Consider the following 23183-nt stretch of genomic DNA (forward strand, 5'->3'; position numbering starts at 1 on the left):
AAATGTCGACCAGGCAGTGCGAATTAATAGTCAACAAAATGAGGGCCACCTGAGAAATCTGCAAACCTCGGAAAACTTTAAACGACAGACGCGTGTATCCCAGATCATCCTAGCATTTTTTTTTCTTGTTTGTTTGAGTGTTTCCTCGTCACCAATTTAACTATCAGGAAGCGGAAACTGGAATAAAGTTTAAGTGACATGCATGGCAACGTCTGAAGGGATTAGCTTCAAGGTCGTTCCTCACTTTGCTTTAGTGTAGGTAACTTTTCATATCTTCTATTACTTCTCTCTATAACAGCACATGTATGTGCATCAGGTTGTATCTGCGGTCACTGCGCCAGAATTACCGGGATCTCTCGAATGCAGCATGGATGGTCTGACGTCAGCACGACGTAAGAAGAATCCGGTTGACTGATGACAGCTCACCATGGTGACGACAGTTCCAGCAAGTAATAGCACCATATTATCCCTGAACTCATGGGCTGTTTTTTAAAAATAGATTTTATTCTTATCTAAGCACATTTTGGATTGGCTACAAGAACCGTTTTGTTTCGAAAAGTACAGACTGTTGAATCGCCTCCAGTCACGCATCAGAGTTAGTTTAGTTGTTTTAATTAAAAGCCAGCTCATTCATATGTTTGTTTATCCACATTTAATGTAGTTATCTATCCATCCATTTATACTCTTCTGCTTACGTGATAACCCATATATTCAACATGCAAAATATTTATGCAAAGATATGTGTTGCTTCCATCTACATCCAGCGAGCTGACCTGAAAAGGAAAAGTCTACCTGTTCCTCTTTTCAGTCCTAAACTTACTATGCAATCACCCATCTCTCTGAGGCCTGAAACGCTGTTTATAATTGTATATCTCCCTCTAGTGTCAGTTCTTTTACGTGCAACAGATTGCTCCGTTACTGATTTTTTTTAAGATGTAGTAGTAGCCTCTGTATTCCAGTTAATATATATTTTCTTTGTTACATAACCATACAACAGAAAGTCAATGAAGTTTCACGCCAGCATCCAAGGCATTTTTTTCTTTGTTTTTATTGACGTGGTATCAATACAATCAAGTACTGTAGATTTTGTATAAGCAGACAAACATTTTCAATCAAAAAGGAGTGCATTTTATACCCAAATTCTATTGCATAGTGCACACAATAGCCTTGTAAGACAAAAAAAAAACTATACGTTGATACATTGTACATTACACAAATAGAAAATAATACAAATAATCCTTCACAAACAACTCTAGAATGCTAACTACAAGTTGTAAATGCTCTTAACTCATCGATGCTGTTAAATACCATTTATATGTCCCAGGCTTCGGTGGTCAGTTTTGGCATCCCTATTAAATTATCATAAATGTATAAATACATCTTCATTAATTTCATGTGCAAATGGGAATGGCCGTTTGTATACTGAAACTAAAACAAACATATATCCCTTAAGAACCGAAGCAAGGCTTTTGTGATTTTTTTTCTTTTTTTTCCTAATAAAGAAAAACAAAACATTTGCGGTACATGGATCTCAGTGACACTTGTTAAATGATTTGCACACAGAGCAAACTCAGCAAGCAAGTGACATTGTCTAAGAAAATATGAGGACAGAGCGTAACAGCCGCATGTAACTCTCATCACCGTTTCACCGTGTGTCGAAAAAGAGGAGGTGATTCAAAAAAAATAAAAGGCAACATACAGTACATAACGAGACTGCTTTGTAGACTCACATAGCAACAATGATACATAGCAGTTGTCGATGTGTTCATGTTATGAGACAGAAAGGGCTAAGAGTAAGTGCATTACATAGAAATAGAAATACTGATTAAGCCTTATCCTCACACTAATTTTCCAAAGCGACGTGAAGAGTTACTGTTTATGCACTGTGACCCACCATAAAACAGTCAAACATTATACATTCATTCTAATGGGAAGGCTAAATGTTTGGCACCATGCTCGTGTACATTGACATTCTTCCATCATGATGTAAGGTAGTCATAATTCAGTGTTTACGAGCGTCAGGGCGGCACAAGTTAGATAGAAGCACCAACCTTTGTTTTGTTTTGCCTAGATTTTATTATCTTTTGTGATTCGTAACTACAACTGGTGAATAAACATTTTGTACATTTCATAGTATGTCTTTTTTTATGTCTTTTTAAAAAAAAAAATTGCTGGTTCGTGACTTGGCACAAAGTAGTTATTGCACGCCTTTACACCTTTCATCTTTAGAGTGTTGTAAAGTAAATCTTCTACAAGATTCTCTTTAAAACAAAAAACACAACTCAAAATCTTCTGGTGGAACATTGATGGGACTGTAAGCCGTTCCTACAGTTTTGTAACTTAATTTTAGTTTATTATTATCCTCGCTAACGTTTTCGGGACCTGAACGCCAAGGGAACATTGTGACAAATCCGCACACATAAACGCACGCAGTGACACAGTGACGGGCTGAAGGGTATACCTACTAAGCATACAAGTGCACGCATGCACAGAGTGGATCTTTAATACTTCATCCAACAGAAATGAATAAACACACCTCTGACCTACCACCTCTCCCAGAAATCTGGCGTGGTTTTGTTAAAATGTTACACAACCTGCATTTCACAATCTTCAGGCCCCAGTCAGACCCTTTCACTTATTTATGGACTAAAGGCAAATTGATTCTCATTTCCAGCCGTGCACTTTGACATTATCCGGTTCTGAAACATCCTGGCCACAGATGTTACACTAAGCTCAGCAGTTAAGCAATTTTTGACACATTTGATTTAGAAATAACTAGAAAATCCTGTCATTCAGAGCTACAAATGATTAAAAATTGCTCTTATTTGCCTGACATCTATCACAAACAACACAGAAACTGGCAGTGAAGGACGTAATTGAATTGTTGTTGTTGTTTACTTATCCTTTTGCCTCCTTGTTTTCTCAGCAGACTCAGGTTTTCAAAATCTTTGTGGATTTTGCATCATGTTGTTAAAGGATTATATTTTTTTTCTAATGTGGCAGTGCAGACGGTTCCCTTGGAATCAGGGAAAGGGTTTTTAATGACATTAGAAATCAGTGATGTGATGGTTAGAATGTGTGAACAGGATGCCTGGGATAGTGATGAAACCAGATCAACAGAAGGAAAACAGAAGGAAACAGGCCATTGAATCAGCAGTATGTGTGTCCTTACTGTCCATTTGTCCATAGACACTATCTATTTTCTGGCCTGTGAACACTGACTGTGTACATTTTTAACAATGTCCTAAAGAATGATGGTGGGGGGTGATGCAGGGGTCTTGCTTGGTGGTGCTGATCTATTTAAAGGGCAATTTAATGGTGTCTACCTCGTTAAATGTGAGGTCATGTTTATTTGTAGAATTAATTGTTCTGAACTGCATGTAAACTAAATTACAAGAAAGAGGAAGACCTATTATTTGAAATTTGTAGGTTACTAAATGCATAGTGAAGCAGAGAAACTCCCTGAACAGGTGCATATGTTCACTATCATTAAATATATCTCACCCTAAAACCAACTGTTGCTGAGTTCAATCACAACTTATTTTTATGTAGCAACAATTTAAAATCCTAAAAATTTCAGTAAAACTTAATAGTAACACACCACACCAAATACTTCGTTTTGGTATTGTAATGTATGCCTATATTTATTGTGTTGTATTTTGGCTTTTCAATATAATTCTAGCAATTCATGATTTAAATAACACACCAGGGCAACATGACTGCAGCGATGACCTCCCCCTCCCCCCATCAGAGTTTGGTGATGTCGTCCTTGTGTCAGAGCATGTGGGCAGGTTGTGCAGTCACACGGGAAGGTTTCTAGCACATTAAAAAGTAAGGCACTAAATAGTCTGAATCCAATAAACAACAACAACAACAATGATGACATGGACCAAATAATAACAATAAAATTATGACAATATAATAATTAAAATAAGCTAAAAGCTTAAAAAAACACAAACATAAAACACAATTAAAACACACATTTGAAGGACACTGAAATAAAGAACACAGTATGAAATTCCTTCCCCTGCCTTTAAAAACTCACTTCATTCACAAAGTTTTTGTTTTGCTTGTGCTGTTGAGGGCGAGACAGATAAAGACTATGGCAATAATATTGAGTATTTTATGGGTTTTGTGTTTCTATAATGGCTGCAGGTATTTTAGGTTAAGGGCTGCACTGAGGTGCCAATCTAGCAACATCTTTTAAGGAAAAGATAGGGTTATGTGGGACAGAGCAAGAATCCTGAGAAGGAAGAATGGATGTACTCTGTAGAATATAGGCCATTTGCCTGATCTGAAGGCATCTGGACCCATACCTGGTCACCCTCCTTCAGCTCTAAGACTGCACTACCAGATGCCTGGTCCATGTAGCCTTTCTTGTATTCATCATATGTGTAAGTGGCTGGTACATTGTTCTTATACAATGCTACCCACAGGCTAGTTCCCTTTACATGCATGTGGTATGCAAAGTAGTATATACCAGATAAAGGAGCAGTGAATATGCCAGTAGAAGAGCTGTAGGCATTTTGCCCATTGTAGAGGGTCCTGTCAAATTTGATTGGCATGCCTGAAGGAGGGAATGGTGTGGTAAGGACAGCTGTGAAGGCTGGTGCCACAGAGGCGGACAATGGAACTTGACTATATGCAGGGCCTTTTCTGTCATCTGGAATTTCTCCCCCATCTAACTTTGAACTCTCTGGCCCTGCAACAACTGTATGGCCATTTCCTGGAGGGCCAGGGGGTCCTGGAGGGCCAGGAGGCCCAGGTATGCCATTAAGTCCAGGGGAGCCTTGTTTCCCTGGAGGACCCTGGGGACCTATAGGACCTTTCTCACCCAACTTGCCCAGCCCTGGAGGCCCTGGAAGTCCTTGTTCACCCTTTAGGCCAGGGGGACCCTGTGGACCCATGGGACCCATGGGCCCCTGAAGACCAGGAATGCCCGACTGGCCCCTGGGGCCTGGAATTCCCATAAACCCTGACTCCCCTTTAGGCCCCGGGGCACCTGTTATACCAGGATTCCCAGGGGGGCCAATATGCCCAGCCTCACCTTTAGGTCCAGGTTTTCCGATAGGACCATTGGGCCCAGGGATGCCCTTTTCCCCAGGCATACCAGGTTTTCCAGAGTGTCCATTGGGGCCTTGGTCACCTCGAAGGCCAGGCAGTCCAGGAGGACCCCGGGGCCCGAGCTCTCCCTTCTGTCCTGGTATTCCATGTTTTCCTGGCAATCCCATTGGACCTTGAAGTCCTGATGGTCCTGGTTGTCCATCAAGTCCTGGCTTCCCAACTAGTCCAGTTGGTCCTTGTTCTCCTTTATCCCCCGGGAGACCTGGAAATCCACCATGTCCCTTTTCTCCTTTTAGTCCATTTGGACCAGGTTTTCCATAGCCATTAGTTCCAGGCATTCCAGGAGTACCCCTGGCCCCAGATTCACCTTTTGGACCTTGTGGACCTGGTGCTCCAGGAAGTCCATCTAGCCCAGGCTTCCCCAACCCAACTGGCCCTGGCAAACCTTGTAGTCCCGGGGGCCCTGCCTCTCCTGGGAGTCCTTGATCACCTGGGAGTCCATTATCACCTTTAGGACCAGGTACTCCAGGCAAACCTTTTAGTCCTGGTGTGCCAATACCTGAAGGACCAGGTGGTCCAATACTCCCTTTTGGGCCAGGAGAACCCCTTAGACCTGGAAGCCCTGGATTCCCATTTCCATTCTCGCCCTTAGGCCCACGATCACCTGGTGGGCCAGCTATACCCTTTATTCCTGGCTCGCCATGGACCCCAGGGGGGCCTCTCATACCTGGAAGCCCAGGTTTCCCATTCAAGGACAGTCCAGCTGGGCCAGGAAGCCCAGGATGCCCGGGAGGACCACGGAGACCTGGTTCACCACGAGGGCCTACCTCACCATTAACCCCAGGCATCCCCTTTGGCCCAATCTTTCCTGGGAGTCCCGGAAGTCCAGGCTTACCAATTCCCGTAAAGCCTGAAGGTCCCTGAGGACCTGGTGGGCCTTGGGAACCAGGCTTTCCCAGTCCAGGTTTCCCTGGAACGCCTGGTTGTCCAGGGGGACCTCTTGGTCCTGGTTTCCCTTGGGGGCCGGGTTCCCCCTTCACTTCCATCATGGGTGGCATATCTAGAAAAAATATGTACAGGTTGTTAGGACTACTGTTACAGGTATTATTATTATCATCATCATCATCATCATCATCATCATCATCATCATCATTATTATTAAGTACTTTAAGTAAGTATTTTTTTAAATTGCTGATGTCCGAGAGAAAAGATGTCATCTCAATCCACACTACTATGGTGACTGGATTTTAATAACTATCTGTAATACAATTAGTTGAATTCTTTGAGAAGAATAGATAAGATTCTCTAGACTACTTTATACTACTTTGTACTTAGCTGTTATGGAAACTGACAGACTATCCATCTTTTCAATCAACAAGTGTCTGTGAGTTTATCATTAAAGAACTGTTTGAATCAAAAGATATTTTTTATTGAAGAAATTTTTCATTTGTAAAAATACTGGGTAATTTTTTAAATAAGAGTTTAACTAGTACTACAAAGAGAAGGCATAAAACCAGGCTGGTTGTGTTCTTCTGTTGTGAAATCAAAGAATTAATTATCTACATACAAGAAACACTGAAAATTCGAGAAATACACAAAATATATTACATGATTATTATCTAAGAAATTAATACTTTGCATACTTCAGTATGAGTTTAGAGACTGAAAAGTCATATCTTAATCAGTGGCATAATTCATTTCCATTTCATTTTCTTTTACTTTATCAGTGCTGTGAGTGGCTGAATATTACCCAGTCTGAAGGTACTCTATTAGACTAAATTCTGGAAAGGTCACCAGTCCATCACTTGTTATGTAATCACAAGTGACAAACACTTGTCACTGAGTTACCTTTGATGTTGTCCTAACTGACTCAGTTGGAGTTCCTGTTAAGGTTATTGGAGTTTACTTTTGATTTTGAACCATAGAGGAAAACAGCATTAAAAGTGTGCCACAGGTTGTAAACTCTGTCATTAATCTTTCCTATAACAGTGGAGTGCAACACAGCCAGGCTTAAACAGGAAAAAAAAACAAATAACACAGTTACTTAGCAACACAGTTCCTGTCTATTGCACTCCAAGTCTGATTAAATGGTGAATGTTAGCTAATAACAAGGAGATCTTTGTCAAATAGAACTGAGGTTGATTGCAAAATGTCTATTACTTGATGAGCTTGCCCTATCTGATCCATTCAGTCCTTTAGTCATATGAATTGTTATTCTTAAACCTTGGTTTAAGGTTGATGTGGTTTCCTGTTTGCTGCATCCTGTTCATCCCTAGAATGTCACCCTTGCCAGGCCTTTGAACACTTTCCAGAAATAGTTCATGGCATTCCTAATGGAACCATGGACCAATATTGCCCCCTACAGACAGCTGAAATTTTCAAGCAGTTTGCTATTGAGCACACCAGAAAGATCATTGCTAGTGTTTGCAAATGACTTAGCACAATTGCTGTTTTACTGCAAGGGATAGCATAATGTGTGAGGTCTGTGAAAATATGAGGCCAAAGAAAAAGGACTGACAGGCTGCATAGTGATCCACAGAGCTGTTTTCTTCCTGCACATAGCAGGATAATATTTTCTTTTTTGCTATTGTTATGCTACATATTTTGTTCTGTATAGTGTTGTGTATATTAAGGTTTTTTTGTTTGTTTGTTTGTTTTTACTGTAGTTTAGTGTATTGTGTGACCATAGGAGGAAATGGTTTGGTACAGTAAGAATTTGCTGTGACAGCTTGCATGAAAAGACTTTTAGGAAATTAGAAGATGAGGATTTCAGCATTTCAGAATCTGACAAAGTGTGTAAACATTTTGACCACTATAATTTACATAGTGGCTAAAACTTACTTACTGACAGCTCCCTAATTTTGACACATAATTTAATGTTTGGGATGAGATGCAGCTGTTTGTGGGTTGTTTTGCTACATGTATGAGCTGTTATGTGAAATGAAAAAAAAAAAAAGAAATTTCAAAAATGTTAAGACAAATATGCCAAAATAATTCAGAAGAACTGCACCGTACCAGACTATTATTTTCTGGGGTAACTGACTTCTGTTGTGTATCAAAGTGAATGCTATACTACGCTGATATAAACAGCACAAGAGGCTTTACATGCTGCTTTGTAATGCAAAAGAGCACTTACATTTGCATGTACTTTTAGAGAGCGATTTTATTTTTCCTGCAGTGGTCACACAACAAAGTAAAGAGAAAAAAAACACAGACAATTTATAGAGCAGTGCACAGAACAGAACTAGTCCACAGTGCCACAGCTTCTCAGTAACCTCACACAGGGGCTTATCCCTCCATATGTCTTATCTATGGGCATCCTCTTTCCTCTGTAAAATGTTTACCTGAGTACCTGGTCCTTCATGTTGACACATTTTCATAACTCTGATGTGCTCAAGTCACTTCTCACTAATCAACTGTGGGATCGCAGAGTTAAAAAAAAACAACTAAATTTATTACACAGCATCAGATGACTCACAGAAATAATTCTGGAGAATAAAGCTGTTCAACTGAGACACAACCTACTTCAAAAAGTGTTAAACAGCCAAAACCTGTTCACACTGTAGGGAGCTGTGCTGAGAATGCTAAATGCTCTCACTGTTTCTCTTTCATTTCATTCATTCAAGACTTTCTCTAATTATTTTTTGCTAACTTCAACTGTTGTTTGTTTGAGAAGTGAGCCAACAAAACTGAGAAAAGCTATAAAATCTAAAACAAAGTAGTAAAAGCATGCTATGCACTGTGCACACTGTAGTATTGTACATTTATGAATGTTTACATTTAAATAAATGCAGTCCCTCTGATAGGATGGGGAGCACAAGCAGTCAGAAGATTAGGTTGTTGGGAAAAACTTGAACATATAACATTTTACAGCACCGTTAATATAGCACACACAGAAGAAAAATTAGGTGCCTCAAACCAGAGATAATGATATGGCATTATTTTTTGAGATATTAAGCCAACCCAAAAAGTCAGGCTGTCTTAGCCGACTGTGGAAAAGAGGCAGTCAGCTGCTCCATTAGAGGACTGAATAATTTCATTAGTAATGCAGTGTGGACACATTACCACACAGTGGCAGCAAGCTCATATTCAATGTACCACATATATCAGAAATCCAACTTCTGCCACATTCTTTTCAATTCTATTTATACAAAGCATGCCTTTAGCTGAGATACACTCCTTGTATAGGTCTTTGATTTTTTTTGTCTGCCATGACTGGGACAGTTGTCATCTTATTAGCCTGTCTGTCAGACCAAGTGCAAAAACGTGGTTCTGGTGACACCTACTGAAAGGTGAATTCCAGCAAAGACCAATGACATATTCCAATTTGATGCTCTATTATGCCCTATATCTTTTAATTATGGTGCCACTGGCCTTGCGAATGGTGTAGTTCGAGTTAGATTAGAACTGATTTAATCTTTTCTAGATTTTTTTTTTTACATTCTCTCCTGGGGGATATGTAATAAATGGTGATATCCAGTTGGTAAGACGAGCGATTTTAGCACACAATGTGCAATCAGAGCTTCATGTGATTTGGTGCTTTAGACATAAGGCTACATTTTATGGAGGTAGTTCATAACCCCAGTTTCAAAAACGGGTGGGATGCTGTGTAAAATGTAAAATGTGTGTTTTATAAAACACTGAATGCAATCATATGCAAATCTCAAAACCCCATATTTTATTTAAATTTAAAAAAAAAACTTTTAGAAAACATCAAATGTATAAACCGAGAAAATGTACCATCTTAAGAAAATACTAAGGTCATATTTTGAATTTGATGTCAGGTAAACGTTTCATAAATGTTGGGACAGCGCAGTGTTTCTCATTGTATAGCATCCTCTCTTCTTTAAACAACCATCTATAAATGAGTTAGAACTGAGGAGACCAACCGCTGGACTTTTGGGAAAGGAATGTTGTCCCATTCTTGCCTGATAGAGGATTCTAGCTGTTTAACAGTCCTGGGTTTTTGTTGTGTTTTTTGTTAAGGTGGTCTGGACAGAAGGCAGGCCAGTTTAGAATCCGCACTCTTCTACTACAAAGCTGCGCTGTTGTAACAGATGCAGTATGCAGTTCAACATTGTCTTTCTCAAATATTCAAGGCCTTCCCTGAAAAAGACGTCATCAAGACGGGCGCATACTGTGTGTTTCTCTAAAACCTGTATTTTACTTTCAGCATCGAGCATCGTGCAAGCTGCTAGTTCCATAGGTGTTAATGCACCCCCATACCAACAGAGATGCAGGCCATTAAACTGATCACTGATAACAAGCAGGATTGTTCTGTCCTTATTGTGCGTCCCTTTGCCCAACTTGACAGACAGCTAACGGTTTCAATGAACATTGGAGGCGGAAGTAAGTTTAAGGCTTTTTACTTCGTCAGTAGTTCAATGATTGACATCCTTTTCTTCCCGTAAAACTAAAAACAAACACAAAGTAAATGTCACAAGATGTCTTTTCCTCTTTACACACACTTCTAGGATATGAACTATACTGTTATATAGTATGTGTAATCAACAGCGACTCAGTATTGATCACAATACAACTTAGCAAGTTTAGCTTCCTCAAAGATAAACATAGCACATGAAATAACTGGTTTCTAAACAAATCTATGTAATAGAAATGCACCAAATAAACTTGTAAACATGTTGTACATTAATACTCACAAGCAATAACTCTCCAAGGCAGAAACGTTTTAAAGAGCAACAACATATTCTGCAGGCTAACAAGCGACCAGCTTCCTGTTTCCTCTACCCACAGGAACACAGAAAAACCCCACCAAAATAAAAGCTGGTGAGTATTTCCACTATGACCAGCAGAGGGTGCTGAAGAGAAAGAACCTATGCATGTCATAACACTCCCCGTCTGGTATTGTAAAATACCATTATGAACCAACTGAAACATCATAAACTGCAAGATTTTACAGATTATATCTGAATACAATGTTTACCATCATGACACACATACTTCTCAGTCCTTTGGGGACATCAATAACACTGTCTCTGACACAGGTCTCAGGTAAGTATTAATAGTTCCATTTCTCGAGACCCTCACTTCAATCTTCCTGACCCTGCCATCCTTATCCGGGAAGATCTGGTTGACAAGTCCCATTGGCCATTCATTCCGCCTCGCTTGTGCGTCTTTGATGAGCACCAAATCTCCCACCTTGAGGTTTGTATGGTTACGTTGCCACTTGTTCCGGCTTTGCAGTGTCCCTAAGTACTCCCGTCTCCATCTGGTCCAAAATGTGTTTGCAAGGTGTTGAACTTGCCTCCACTGCTGTCGATGGAGATCCTTCTCAATAAAACTTCCCGGAGGGGGAAGAGGAGTGCACACCTTCTGAGTGAGAAGCATGGAAGGTGTCAACAGGAAGGGTGTGTCAGGATCTGTTGTGATAGGAGACAAAGGTCTAGCATTAATGATGGCTGTTACCTCTGCCATTAGAGTAGAAAGCACCTCATGTGTCAAGTGAGAGTGCGGGGTTTGGAGAAGCATTGCATCCAGGATACGTCGGGACAATCCTATCATACGTTCCCAGCTTCCTCCCATATGAGAAGAGTGAGGTGGATTAAAGATCCAGGTGCATCCCTCTTCTCCCAGGTATGTTTTAATGCTTGACACGTCGGGATCTGTCAGTGTGAAACCTAGCTCCCGGCAAGCACCAACGAAATTAGTCCCACAATCGGATCGAATCTGCTTAACAGGCCCTCTCAAACTGAAGAATCGACGCAGGGAATTGATGAAACTTGATGCGTCCATCGACTCAATCAGTTCAATGTGCACAGCACGTGTGCTAAGACACGTAAAAAGAACAGCCCACCTTCTGCTATTTGCCTGGCCTCCTCTTGTGCGCCTTGTGACCACAGACCAAGGGCCAAATACATCCAAACCCACGAAGGTGAAAGGAGGTTCGGTGCTGATACGATCAGAAGGCAGATCTGCCATTCTTTGCTCAGTTGCTTTCTTCCTAAGTCTGTTGCAGGTGATACAGTTGTGGATAATCTGTTTGATTAGCCTCCTTGCTCCTGTAATCCAATATCCAGCAGTACGGACTGCACCTTCTGTGAACACCCGTCCCTGATGCATTACTCGCTGGTGATGGTGTTCTACTATCAACTTGGCAACATGGCTACCACCTGGAATAATGAGAGGATGTTTCTCCTTGTAGTCGATGTTGGCGTGTTTGAGCCTTCCACCTATCCTCAAGAGTCCTTGATCATCACAGTAGGGACTGAGTTTTTGTAAAGAGCTGTGTTTTGGTATGTCTTTACCATTAGCAATACAGGCAAGTTCCTCCTCAAACATTTCCTTCTGCACACTTTTGATGACGACAATCTCAGCCTTTGTCAGTTCCTCTGCTGTGCGAGACTGTTTGCAATGATGCCATGAACTGCAAGAGGGACCTTCATCTTTGCTCTTGAAGACCTTTGCAATATGAATGAGCAAACTAAGGGCCTTGAGGAGTTTCTTCAAAGAGGAAAAACGTCTGAACCTTTGCGATCCAAGCAGAGACCCATCATTACTCGTGTGAGTGACAAAGCTGCGTATTTCATCATCCAACTCGGGGTCCACAAGGTCATAGGTTTCAGCTTCTCTTGTAACACTAGCTTGTAACAAGAAGGCAGGTCCTTTAAGCCAGGCACTGTCACCAAGCATGGCGGCAGGCACCGAGCGTGTGCCTATGTCAGCAGGGTTAGAGCTCGTAGGGACATAGTGCCATTGTTTTGGTTCTGAAATCCTCCTGATTCGCTGCACCCTGTTGCCAACATATACATAGAACCTCTTCGTCTGGTTGCTTATATAACCTAAAACCACACGACTGTCTGTGTAGAATTCAACTGCCTCAAGATTTAGGTCCAGTTCACTTGTGATGACTTCAGCAAGCTCTGCAGCTAAAACAGCAGCTCCCAATTCCAGTCTTGGAATTGTATGAGCAGATTGTGGGGCCAATTTTGCTTTCCCTAGAACGAAGCCCACCTTATGGTTCTGATTTTCGCCAGTGGTCTTTAGGAAAGCAACTGCTGCAATGGCTTTAGTGGAGGCATCTGAAAAGATGTGTAACTCTTTTCTGATTGCTGTTGACATCGTAGCAGAAGCGTAGGTCCTTGGAATATGTACATTCTTGAGATCGACAAGAGATTCTTTCCATGTATCCCACTCGGCCTCCCTTTCTCTAGGCAGTGGAGTGTCCCAGTCTAGGGCCTCACTTGAAAGTTCTCTCAGCAGCATCTTTCCCTGGATTGTAACCGGTGAAGCAAATCCTAAGGGATCAAAAAGACCATTGATTGTAGCTAAGACACCTCGCTTTGTAAAGGGCTTCACTGTCTCTGCTACTCGAAAGGTAAAGGCGTCTTTCTTTAGGTCCCATATCAGACCAAGACTTCGCTGTGTAGGTGTCACATCAGTCTCCAGATTTAGCTCTTTAAGCCCCTTTGCACGGTCATCTGGAGAAAACGCATCAAGAACCTCAGAGCTGTTTGATGCTATTTTATGCAGGCGAAGGTTAGATGTGGCAAGCATTTCCTGTGCTCTCTTCATTAGATCAATAGATTCACTGGCTGTGGGCCTTGACATAAGCGCATCGTCAACGTAGAACTCCCTCTCAATGAAGCGTCGTGCATCTGATCCGAATTCCTCTTCACCATGAGCTGCTGCACATCGAAGGCCGTATATAGCTACGGATGGTGAGGGGCTGTTGCCAAACACGTGAACCTTCATTTGATACTCACAGATGTCATTGGCAGGATTGTTGTCTTCATGCCAGAGGAAGCGCAAATAGTTTCGATGGTCCTCTCTTACAATGAAACTGTGAAACATCTGTTCAATGTCAGCGGTTACTGCAACAGTTTCACGTCTGAACCTCAACAATACTCCCAATAAGCTATTATTGAGGTCAGGTCCAGAGAGGAGAACATCATTGAGAGAGACGCCATGGCACTTTGCACTTGAGTCAAACACAACCCTGATCTGATCCGGCTTCTGAGGATGGTACACCCCAAACGTAGGTAAGTACCAGCACTCCTTGTCCACCTCAAGTGGAGTAGCCAGTTCAGCATGGTCACGATCAAATATGTTCTGCATGAAAGCAAAGAAATGCTTCTTCATTTCAGGCCTTTTTTCAAGGGTGCGCTGAAGAGAGGATAAGCGTTTGACGGCCTGGTCGCGATTGTTGGGCAGCCACTGGCGAGGTCCCTTAAATGGAAGTGGCGCCACCCAGCTGTTGCTGTCATCTATGAACATCTCTCTCTTCATGACCTCTAGGAACAGTTTGTCTTCAATAGAAAGGCCGATTTTGTTATCGTCCTCGGATGTATCAAAGATGGTGCTTCCAAGAGTGCATGCCTTAACTATAGGTGTTTTGGTGGTAGGGAAGGCTTTACGCTCAGACTTGGACCCATAATTCTCTTTGATATGAACCATATTTGGACATGGTCTGAAATAGGATGGGCGATTGTTCTCAAGCACATTAGTGTGATAGGCATCCACAGCTGCAGGCTTATGAGCATCACCTAAACAGACGTCACCAATGATGACCCATCCCAGGTCCAGTTTCTGTGCATATGGGGCATTGTGAGGACCGTTTCTATGCTGCCTCGCTTTGTGGACACTAAGTAGGTCACGTCCAAGTAAAAGGAGGATCTCAGCTTTGTGATCGAGTGGTGGGATGAGATGGGCTATTGGCCTTAGATGAGCATGTTCTGCTGCCACCTCAGGGGTAGGTATCTCAGCTCTGTTACTCGGAATGTTATTACATTCAATTATTGTCGGCAGCGCGACTGATGTGGCGCCGTCTAGTGACTCCACTACAAAGCCTGTAGCTCTTCTACCCATCATTTCTGTTGTTCCCGCACATGTACGAAGTGTGAATGGAGACTCTGACCCCTCTATGCCATAAACATCAAAAAACTCTGACCTGGCAAGTGACCGATTACTCTGATCATCGAGCACGACATAAGCCTTTGTCACTCGCTCTGGCTGCGCTTTTGGGAAAACCTTTACCAAGCAGATCTTAGAACAGGATCTTCCTCTCTGAGCTTCTCCACATACTTCGGTACAAGTCGATGTTATAGCAGGCTGAGTTGTCTCTTCTGTGCCCTCCCCGCCATGACCAAAGAGAGTTGCAGGAGGTGGTCCTGGATGAAGGGCAGAGATATGATTCCTGCTTTCACATTCTGTACACTTGATTGTTGTGCTACAGTTCTTGGCCATGTGACTAGTGGAAGAACAGCATCTAAAACAGATACCATTGTCCTTGAGGAAGGTCTTACGCTCCTCAATGGGTTTATTGCGAAACCCTCTGCAGCGCTTGAGGGGATGTGGCTTTTTATGAATAGGGCACTGCCTTTCCACATCACAGGTTTGCTCTCTCACGCTGTCTTGGCCAGCTTTCCCCTGTGATATTTCCGTCTTGTGAGCAGAGACCAAACCCTTATAGGTCTTCCTCACTGTAGTATCTGATCTAAAGTGGTCTGTTGTAGATGCTAAGAGCCTGAAGCCTGGATCATTGCGGGCTTGTGCCTCTCTGCAGACAAAGTCACAGAGAAAGGAAAATGGCGGAAAAATGACACTATGGTCAACTTTATACCTAAAACCCTGAGAGAGCCACTTTTCCTGGATATTGTGTGGTAACTTGTCCACAATTGGAGCGACACCACGTGCAGTGTCAAGATAGCTTAGCCCTGGGAGATAACCCTCTGATTTTGCTGCCTCAACCTCTTGCAGCAGGTCACTAAGCTCTCTCAGCTTAACAGGATCTTTGCTACTGACCTTTGGGAAGTTTGTAAGCCTGTCGAACAGTGTTTTTTCAATTATCTCTGGAGAGCCAAAACATTCCTCCAAGCGCTCCCAGGCTTTGTCCAGTCCAACTTCAGGACGACAGACATGCACCGTCTTTATTCTTTTCACATGCCGTGCTGAGTCGTGCCCTAGCCACTTAATAAGGAGGTCCAACTCTTCACTGGGGCTGAGTTTTAGTCCACTGATTGCATTCAGAAAGGAGGATTTCCACGCCCAGTAATTTTCAGGGCAGTCATCAAACTTTGTGAGACCAGCATTAATAAGATCCCTCCGTGCCAAGTACCTTGCTATATCACCCACCTGAGCACCGCCATCTGGTAGGAGTTGAGGTGTGACTTGATCAGGCGACCTTTCCCTTGTGCTCTCTGGTGGGTGCGGTGTTGAGTGGAGATAAATACCAGACTTTGGTTCCTGAGATAGCCCTGATGTTGGAATGGCTTTGTTTCTCATTTTGAACAAGTGAGATTCAACATATGGAGTACCAAAGCTTTGCCTGGGTTGAATCGTGGGCTTCAGCTCATGAACAGTTGACTCTCTATGCTCTTCCTCTGGTTTAGCACTCTCGGTTGGCTGTAGATGCTGCTCCACATACTGCCGTGTCCTTTCAGCAGTCTCTTCAAAGGCTGGTTTCCTTTCAGTTTTGACAGACTCCTCTGCTGCAACCTCAAGGATGCTGGCTTCAGCCATAGCTGCTGCTACCTCCTTTTCATACTGTAAAGTGTTCAATTTGGCTTCTATGCGAGCCTTTTCAATCATCATTTCTGACTCTATTTTGGCATAATCGGCTCGTGCGCGAGCTGCCTCCAGTTTAGCACGAGCTGCAGCAGCGGCTCGACTGGCTGATGATCCACTCGATGCTATAGAGGCCACTGACCTGGTCTCTAGAGCCGACAGCTGCGTTATTTCTTTTGTGGCTTGTGTGTCCTCCATCCCACAATGCTGCTGTGTGGCAAGCGTAAGCAGTAGTAGAGATGAGACGTGCTGGCAGACGAAGTTGCTGTCTTTGATTATCTCTGCTCGCTGAGAAGCTGCTTTTTTACTGTTCTGTCCTTATTGTGCGTCCCTTTGCCCAACTTGACAGACAGCTAACGGTTTCAATGAACATTGGAGGCGGAAGTAAGTTTAAGGCTTTTTACTTCGTCAGTAGTTCAATGATTGACATCCTTTTCTTCCCGTAAAACTAAAAACAAACACAAAGTAAATGTCACAAGATGTCTTTTCCTCTTTACACACACTTCTAGGATATGAACTATACTGTTATATAGTATGTGTAATCAACAGCGACTCAGTATTGATCACAATACAACTTAGCAAGTTTAGCTTCCTCAAAGATAAACATAGCACATGAAATAACTGGTTTCTAAACAAATCTATGTAATAGAAATGCACCAAATAAACTTGTAAACATGTTGTACATTAATACTCACAAGCAATAACTCTCCAAGGCAGAAACGTTTTAAAGAGCAACAACATATTCTGCAGGCTAACAAGCGACCAGCTTCCTGTTTCCTCTACCCACAGGAACACAGAAAAACCCCACCAAAATAAAAGCTGGTGAGTATTTCCACTATGACCAGCAGAGGGTGCTGAAGAGAAAGAACCTATGCATGTCATAACAAGGATAGTCCCTCTCCTCTTTAGTGCAGAGGATGCATGTTTTCTAAAAACACATTAATTTTTCTGATTTGTTTTAACAAAAAACAGTTTCCCACTTTGCCTCAGTCCCTTTTAAATGAGCTTTGGTCCAGAGAAGTCGGCAGCATTTCTGGACCATGTTGAGTTCTTTGCACGATGAGCATTAATCTGAGTTTTTCTGATACACCGGCTACATAGGGGATGACAATGTTGTTGTGTCAAAAACTGGTTCACCCGAAAGACAAAACTCCAAAACACAGACTTAACAATGTGGTGTATGCTGTACAGTGCAGCGAGGAATGTCCAGACCTCTACATTGGAGAGACCAAACAGCCACTTCACAAGCGCATGGCACAACACAGAAGAGCCACCTCCACAGGACAAGGCTCAGCTGTCCATCTGCATCTTAAGGATAAAGGACACTCTTTCGAGGATGCCAATGTTCACATTTTGGACAGAGAGGACAGATGGTTTGAAAGAGGAGTGAAAGAAGCCATCTATGTCCACTGTGAGCGACCATCTTTGAACAGAGGCGGGGGTTTACGACACCAACTGTCTGCCATCTATAATCCAGTTTTGAGATCCCTTCCCAGACGCCTTAACGCCCACTCACATCCTGGGCCATCTGACCTCAGGAATTCGCATGATAAGGTGGGGCCAGGTTTCACAATGAACTCACCCGAAACCCTGGCTGATTGGAACCCACACCCAGTTTCACACCTTGTCTCAGGCGATTAGAGGATCATCAGGGGGTCCTTTTGTCCCTCTGTGGGGGGACACTCCCACTAGGTTTATATCTGGGACTCTCCACCATTTGACCTTAGAACTGAAGAAGCTTCTCGGATGAGAGGTGAAACGTCTTCAAGCAACTTAAAGAAGTCCAGACGCTTTTCTTTACAACTTTATGAGTTTTACAAATCTGTACAATCTGTTTTTTTGATTTACATTTTATACAGTGTTGCAACTTTTTTGGAACGGAGGTTGTAAAATGGCAGTTATCAGCGTTTTCCAATGACCTAAATGACCAATCAGTAAAGTGTGAGGGGACCTATTAGACTGCTTTTAGAGGACCAAATGAGACATAAAAGGGCTACATATGACATACTCACAGGAACTACTCACCAACATAATGTCCTTTGCCCTCGCGAAACGGAGGTCCAATAGGCCCCTTCATCATGGGCTGAATGTACTTCATGTGGGGTATGGGGGCGTACCCTCCGGCAAAAGCAGGCACCACAAGCATCAGTAGCACAGAGACAGGAGCCAGCAGCATGGTCAACAGCATCCCAGGCTTTAGGTGTCACACGCAAAGAACTGAAGGGAACAGAGAGAGGACACAGAAAAATAAAACCCACTTTCACTCTTTGGTCCATCTTACTGAACATTTTACAATGCCAGACATTCAGAAAATCACTTAAGTGATGCGAGAATTTAGCTCCGTGAGTGTACATTTATTGGTAATGGCTGTTAAATGAATTTACTTCAGGTTTCTGAAGCATGAGCAAACACATTATTTAGGCACAAAAATAACATACAGTTATTACAGTATAGTATTTGTTCAGCATAGTCTAAGGCTGTGTTTGGTTTAGATGGCACTTGGCAACTGCGTAACTTTCATTTCTTCATTTTCACAACCACAATCAGACTGCTGACCAGCAGCGACTGTAGGTGTGCTGGCTTCAAGCAGCGTGTTAAAGACTCCTGTTTCCACTGCAACTCTCCCGTTGTTACGTTTTGGTGTTGTCGGTGTGTTGCTTTTGGCGTGACTGTTATGTGTTTCCTGTTTTACTTTGAAAGTCTGTGTTATCTTAGTGTTTTCAGTTTACGTTTCCCTGTCTCGTCAGGTCTAATTTGCCCCAGCTGTGTTTCCCTCCTGTGGTCCATTCCCTGATTGCCCCTTCTATGTATTTAAGCCTTGTGTTTCAGTATGTCATGGTCGCGATCTCCCCCCGTTGTAAATAGTTTGACGTCTTGTGTTTGGTGTTTTGTTATAAATAAATAGTCTGTTGTAAATACTTTCGTCATGGGATATTTTCGTTTTGGGATTTTGGTGGAGGGCTTTCGTGGTTTATTTTTCCTTATCTTTGTTTTTCTGCGTTGCACCCCGGTTGCCTAGGCCGGGGTGTAACATATGGGGGCTCGTCCGGGATCGCTGGAGGGTCCGAAGGAGGGACAGCTTCGGCCTTCTGTCTTCGTTGGAGGGTCCGTGGGACCGCTCCAGCCTTCATCCGCCTTCGCTGGAGGATCCGAGGGACCGCTCCAGCCTTCTGCAGCTGGTGGGCTGCGTGTCCGTGTGTGCAGCTGGTGGGCTGCTCATCCGCCTTCGCTGGAGCGTCCGAGGGACCGCTCCAGCCTTCATCCGCCTCTGCTGGAGGGTCCGGGGGGACCGCACCAGCCTTCGTCGTCTGCTGGAGGGTCCGTGGGACCGCTCCAGCCTCCATCAGCTTCGTCTGCCTTCATCCGCCTTCGCTGGGGGGAGGGTCCGTGGGACCGCCCCAGCCTTTGTCGTCGCTGGAGGGTCAGTGGGACCGCTCCAGCCTTCTGCAGCTGGTGGGCTGCGTGTCCGTGTGTGCAGCTGGTGGGCTGCGTGTCCGTGTGTGCAGCTGGTGGGCTGCGTGTCCATGTGGGCAGCTAGTGAGCTGCTCGTCTGCCTTCGCTGGAGGGTCCGTGGGACCGCTCCAGCCTTCATCCGCCTTCGCTGGAGGGTCCGTGGGACTGCTCCAGCCTTCGTCGTCTGCTGGAGGGTCAGTGGGACCGCTCCAGCCTTCATCGGCTTCATCTGTCTGGATCAAACATTTCACTTGGGGTTACATGTTTGATTTTTGGGTGGGGGGAACTGTTACGTTTTGGTGTTGTCGGTGTGTTGCTTTTGGCGTGACTGTTATGTGTTTCCTGTTTTACTTTGAAAGTCTGTGTTATCTTAGTGTTTTCAGTTTACGTTTCCCTGTCTCGTCAGGTCTAATTTGCCCCAGCTGTGTTTCCCTCCTGTGGTCCATTCCCTGATTGCCCCTTCTATGTATTTAAGCCTTGTGTTTCAGTATGTCATGGTCGCGATCTCCCCCCGTTGTAAATAGTTTGACGTCTTGTGTTTGGTGTTTTGTTATAAATAAATAGTCTGTTGTAAATACTTTCGTTATGGGATATTTTTGTTTTGGGATTTTGGTGGAGAGCCTTCGTGGTTTTACTTTCTTTATCTTTATTTTTCTACGTTGCACCCCGGTTGCCTAGGCCGGGGTGTAACACCGTGAACTCTTTTAATCAGCTGTCTTTGAACAGATGACTGTCAGGAGTTATTTTGTGATGGTGTGACATGCAAAATGTCATTTCAGGCTCACGCTGCTTGTTTTTAAATGCCAACCATGTCGCGCTTAAAAACTCAGAAAGAACAAGACAATGCACCGCACAGCCATGAAAAACTATGTGCCTTGAATTGCTTTCTTTAAACTGGCTCATCATCCATTTAGGGAACAGAATAATAATAGGGCTTAGTGGCAGCACTGGAGGCTGGTTTGATTTCTGACAGTTACTTTGATAACTTTGGGTCATTATTTTAAGCACAAGTAGAATTCAGAACCACTGTAGCCATGCTATAGCAGGTCTCAGTCACTATGAATCATATAAGGCTCCCGGTCAGTGTGTTATAGCAGCATCCTGTGTAGTTACATGAAAAAATAAATAATGGCATCCACAAATCTCTTCTTTTATTATGAATGCCTGTCTTGTCGTGTTCATTTTGTGAGTTTGAAGCTTGTTAGTCTCTGCATTCAACAGCAAGAAGAGCGATCACTCTGAAAGCACACGCCAACACTAACTGACATTTGCTAATCTGAAAATTGCACATTGCTGTTAATTGGCAGCATCATTAGGAGTAATTGGGGGTATTCACAGTGGTTTTTAAATCACAGATGCTCAGAAAAAAAAGGTGTGTTTATTGCCACCATATGTGCTGACTCCAGGTCTCCTTTACAGCTTTTCTCCTGCTGTGTGTTTTTTTTTTTTGTGACTGTTTAATAATTGCATAGCTAGATTGTTCAATTCCTGTTTTAGAGCAATTTATCAAAGTGTTTGGGAATTTTTGGGGTTCCTTTTACAAATTATGATTAGTCTGTGGTTTATGCTTGCTTATGCTGTAAGGAAGAATCAACGACCTCTCGATAAGTGTTCAAATCAAAATGTAATCTATGGGAAATCACGAAAGCGCAGAAAAAGATGTTAAGAGAAATAAACAGGAGAAAAAGAGAGCCGCGTTGGTAAGACGCCGTTTGGTCGCTGGCCGACTTTCTGGCTGGCTGGCAGGGGAGCTCGTCTGGTATGGGGGTCTGCGGTTTTTGGTGCAGATGCAATTTAACAGGCAGCTCTGGATGCCCACCATTCTGCAAGGCATCACAGAAACTGTGCACGAACAGGGACAAGTCACAGACAGGCACTTGGGAGACCTTTGCAATCTGTTTATCAAGTATTTAATTTGTAGAAAAGGTCTGCAGTGGATGTTAAAAATGCAATCCCGTCTGTCTGGCCACCGCTGGACTCATACGAGCTCTCTCTCACACAAGAACACCCACGTAACAGAACACACACTCTTGGTACGCATGAGAAAGCAGAAGACTTCTAGAAAGCAGTTATACAGGGTGGCTTAAAAATACTTGAAAACCTGTTAAGTTTCACCCACTTTCACATGAAATCATTCCATTCAAAACACATCATAACAAACCCCAAGTCTGAACGTGGAGTGGAGGGGGCTCATGATGAATGAAAGCCTCTTTCAACCATTAAACAACGAGCAGGATCCAAAGTTACAGCGCGAAAGCTTCGTCTGGCAGGACGGGTGACGCATTATACAAAACAGATCTGACCGAAAAAAGACAGAATACAGCAACAGAGCCAAAAACACACAAGGACAGAGCACAAAAGGAACATTAACGAAGAAATAAAAGAGAGTGTCGCAATGAACGGTGAAAGGGCACCACTCATTCATTTTGTTACAGAAGTGATCATCACTTCTGCTTTATATCTATCTTTTGCAGCTTTGCACCTCCCTGTGGCCGTTTTAAGCCATGCTCTGATGGTTTTCTATGGAAGGGCACTTCATCTCTCATCATCATATCATTTCTGAGAAAAGCCAAGAGTACCTGTGGGGCGTACTCGCATTCTCCACATAACTGTATGAACGAGAGGATTATTAGCTGTGTTAATATTATCAGATGATTATGATGATAGCATATGGAGTCATAATTACAAGATCATTTTGTTTGCATCTCTTTCACCGCAGCTTTGCAAATGGAGCATAGATTTCCCTTAGGTAATCACCTTTCTTGAACATGCATTGGACATCACTTAAAACGAGCCAAAAACCTTAATCCACGCAGGCTCTGAGCCGCCAAAGCAGACTCGGCATCTTCCAAACCCAAATTCAGAAGCATCTCAAGTGGCTTGCTCAGACAGACGAGGAGACACAATTCCCTTACTGCTGCATCTACCTTCTAATATAATCAGCGCTGAGGAGGTGAGCTCCAAGGTACTCTGCTTCCATTTCCCCTAAGCTGTGCATATGCAGGACCAGACCGCCAGACATTTCCTAAACCATGCGGCACAGACAGATTACAGTAGGTACACTGAGTGTGAGGGTTCTGTGTCATGGGGGGAAGAGGAGGTGATTGTTTTTGTGGTGAACATTTGAGCCGCTCCCTGAGTGG

The 23183-nt window shown here is 43.2% G+C and overlaps 2 protein-coding genes across 4 annotated transcripts in view; both read right to left on the reverse strand.

Annotated features, from left to right (window-relative positions):
• Window positions 1–328: 328 nt before the first annotated feature.
• col8a2 (collagen, type VIII, alpha 2) overlaps window positions 329–23183 on the reverse strand; it is a 62091-nt gene continuing 39236 nt past the window's right edge. Inside the window, exons 2-3 of one of the 2 annotated variants that reach the window (XM_080863200.1) lie at window positions 18613–18804; window positions 329–6124 (exon numbers count right to left, since the gene is read on the reverse strand). In XM_080863200.1, the coding sequence (XP_080719326.1) occupies window positions 4221–6124; window positions 18613–18775 (2067 nt within the window). In that variant the 5' untranslated portion in view covers window positions 18776–18804 and the 3' untranslated portion in view covers window positions 329–4220. The remainder of the gene's footprint in view (window positions 6125–18612; window positions 18805–23183) is intronic. The other variant, XM_080863199.1, reaches the window with a different exon arrangement.
• Window positions 10339–17464, reverse strand: LOC308384656 (uncharacterized protein). Of its 2 annotated transcripts, none has more exons than XR_013969372.1 (2): window positions 10725–17464; window positions 10339–10477 (listed from the first exon to the last, which is right to left on the reverse strand). XR_013969372.1 is itself a non-coding variant. In XM_080863198.1 (2 exons), the coding sequence occupies exon 2, from the start codon at window positions 16783–16785 to the stop codon at window positions 11029–11031; it is 5757 nt and encodes a 1918-aa protein (XP_080719324.1). In that variant the 5' UTR covers window positions 16786–17035; window positions 17283–17464; the 3' UTR covers window positions 10339–11028. The 2 variants fall into 2 exon arrangements, 1 of the variants encoding a protein (XP_080719324.1); XM_080863198.1 differs by having other exon boundaries at window positions 10339–17035; window positions 17283–17464.

The sequence above is a fragment of the Rhamphochromis sp. 'chilingali' genome, assembly GCF_963969265.1.
Source record: "Rhamphochromis sp. 'chilingali' genome assembly, chromosome: 17".
NCBI classification, from domain to species: domain Eukaryota; kingdom Metazoa; phylum Chordata; class Actinopteri; order Cichliformes; family Cichlidae; genus Rhamphochromis; species Rhamphochromis sp. 'chilingali'.

Coding starts and splice junctions, on each gene's coding strand:
- LOC308384656 (XM_080863198.1), bottom strand. CDS start 16,785: ATGGAGGACACACAAGCCACAAAAGAAATAACGCAGCTGTCGGCTCTA.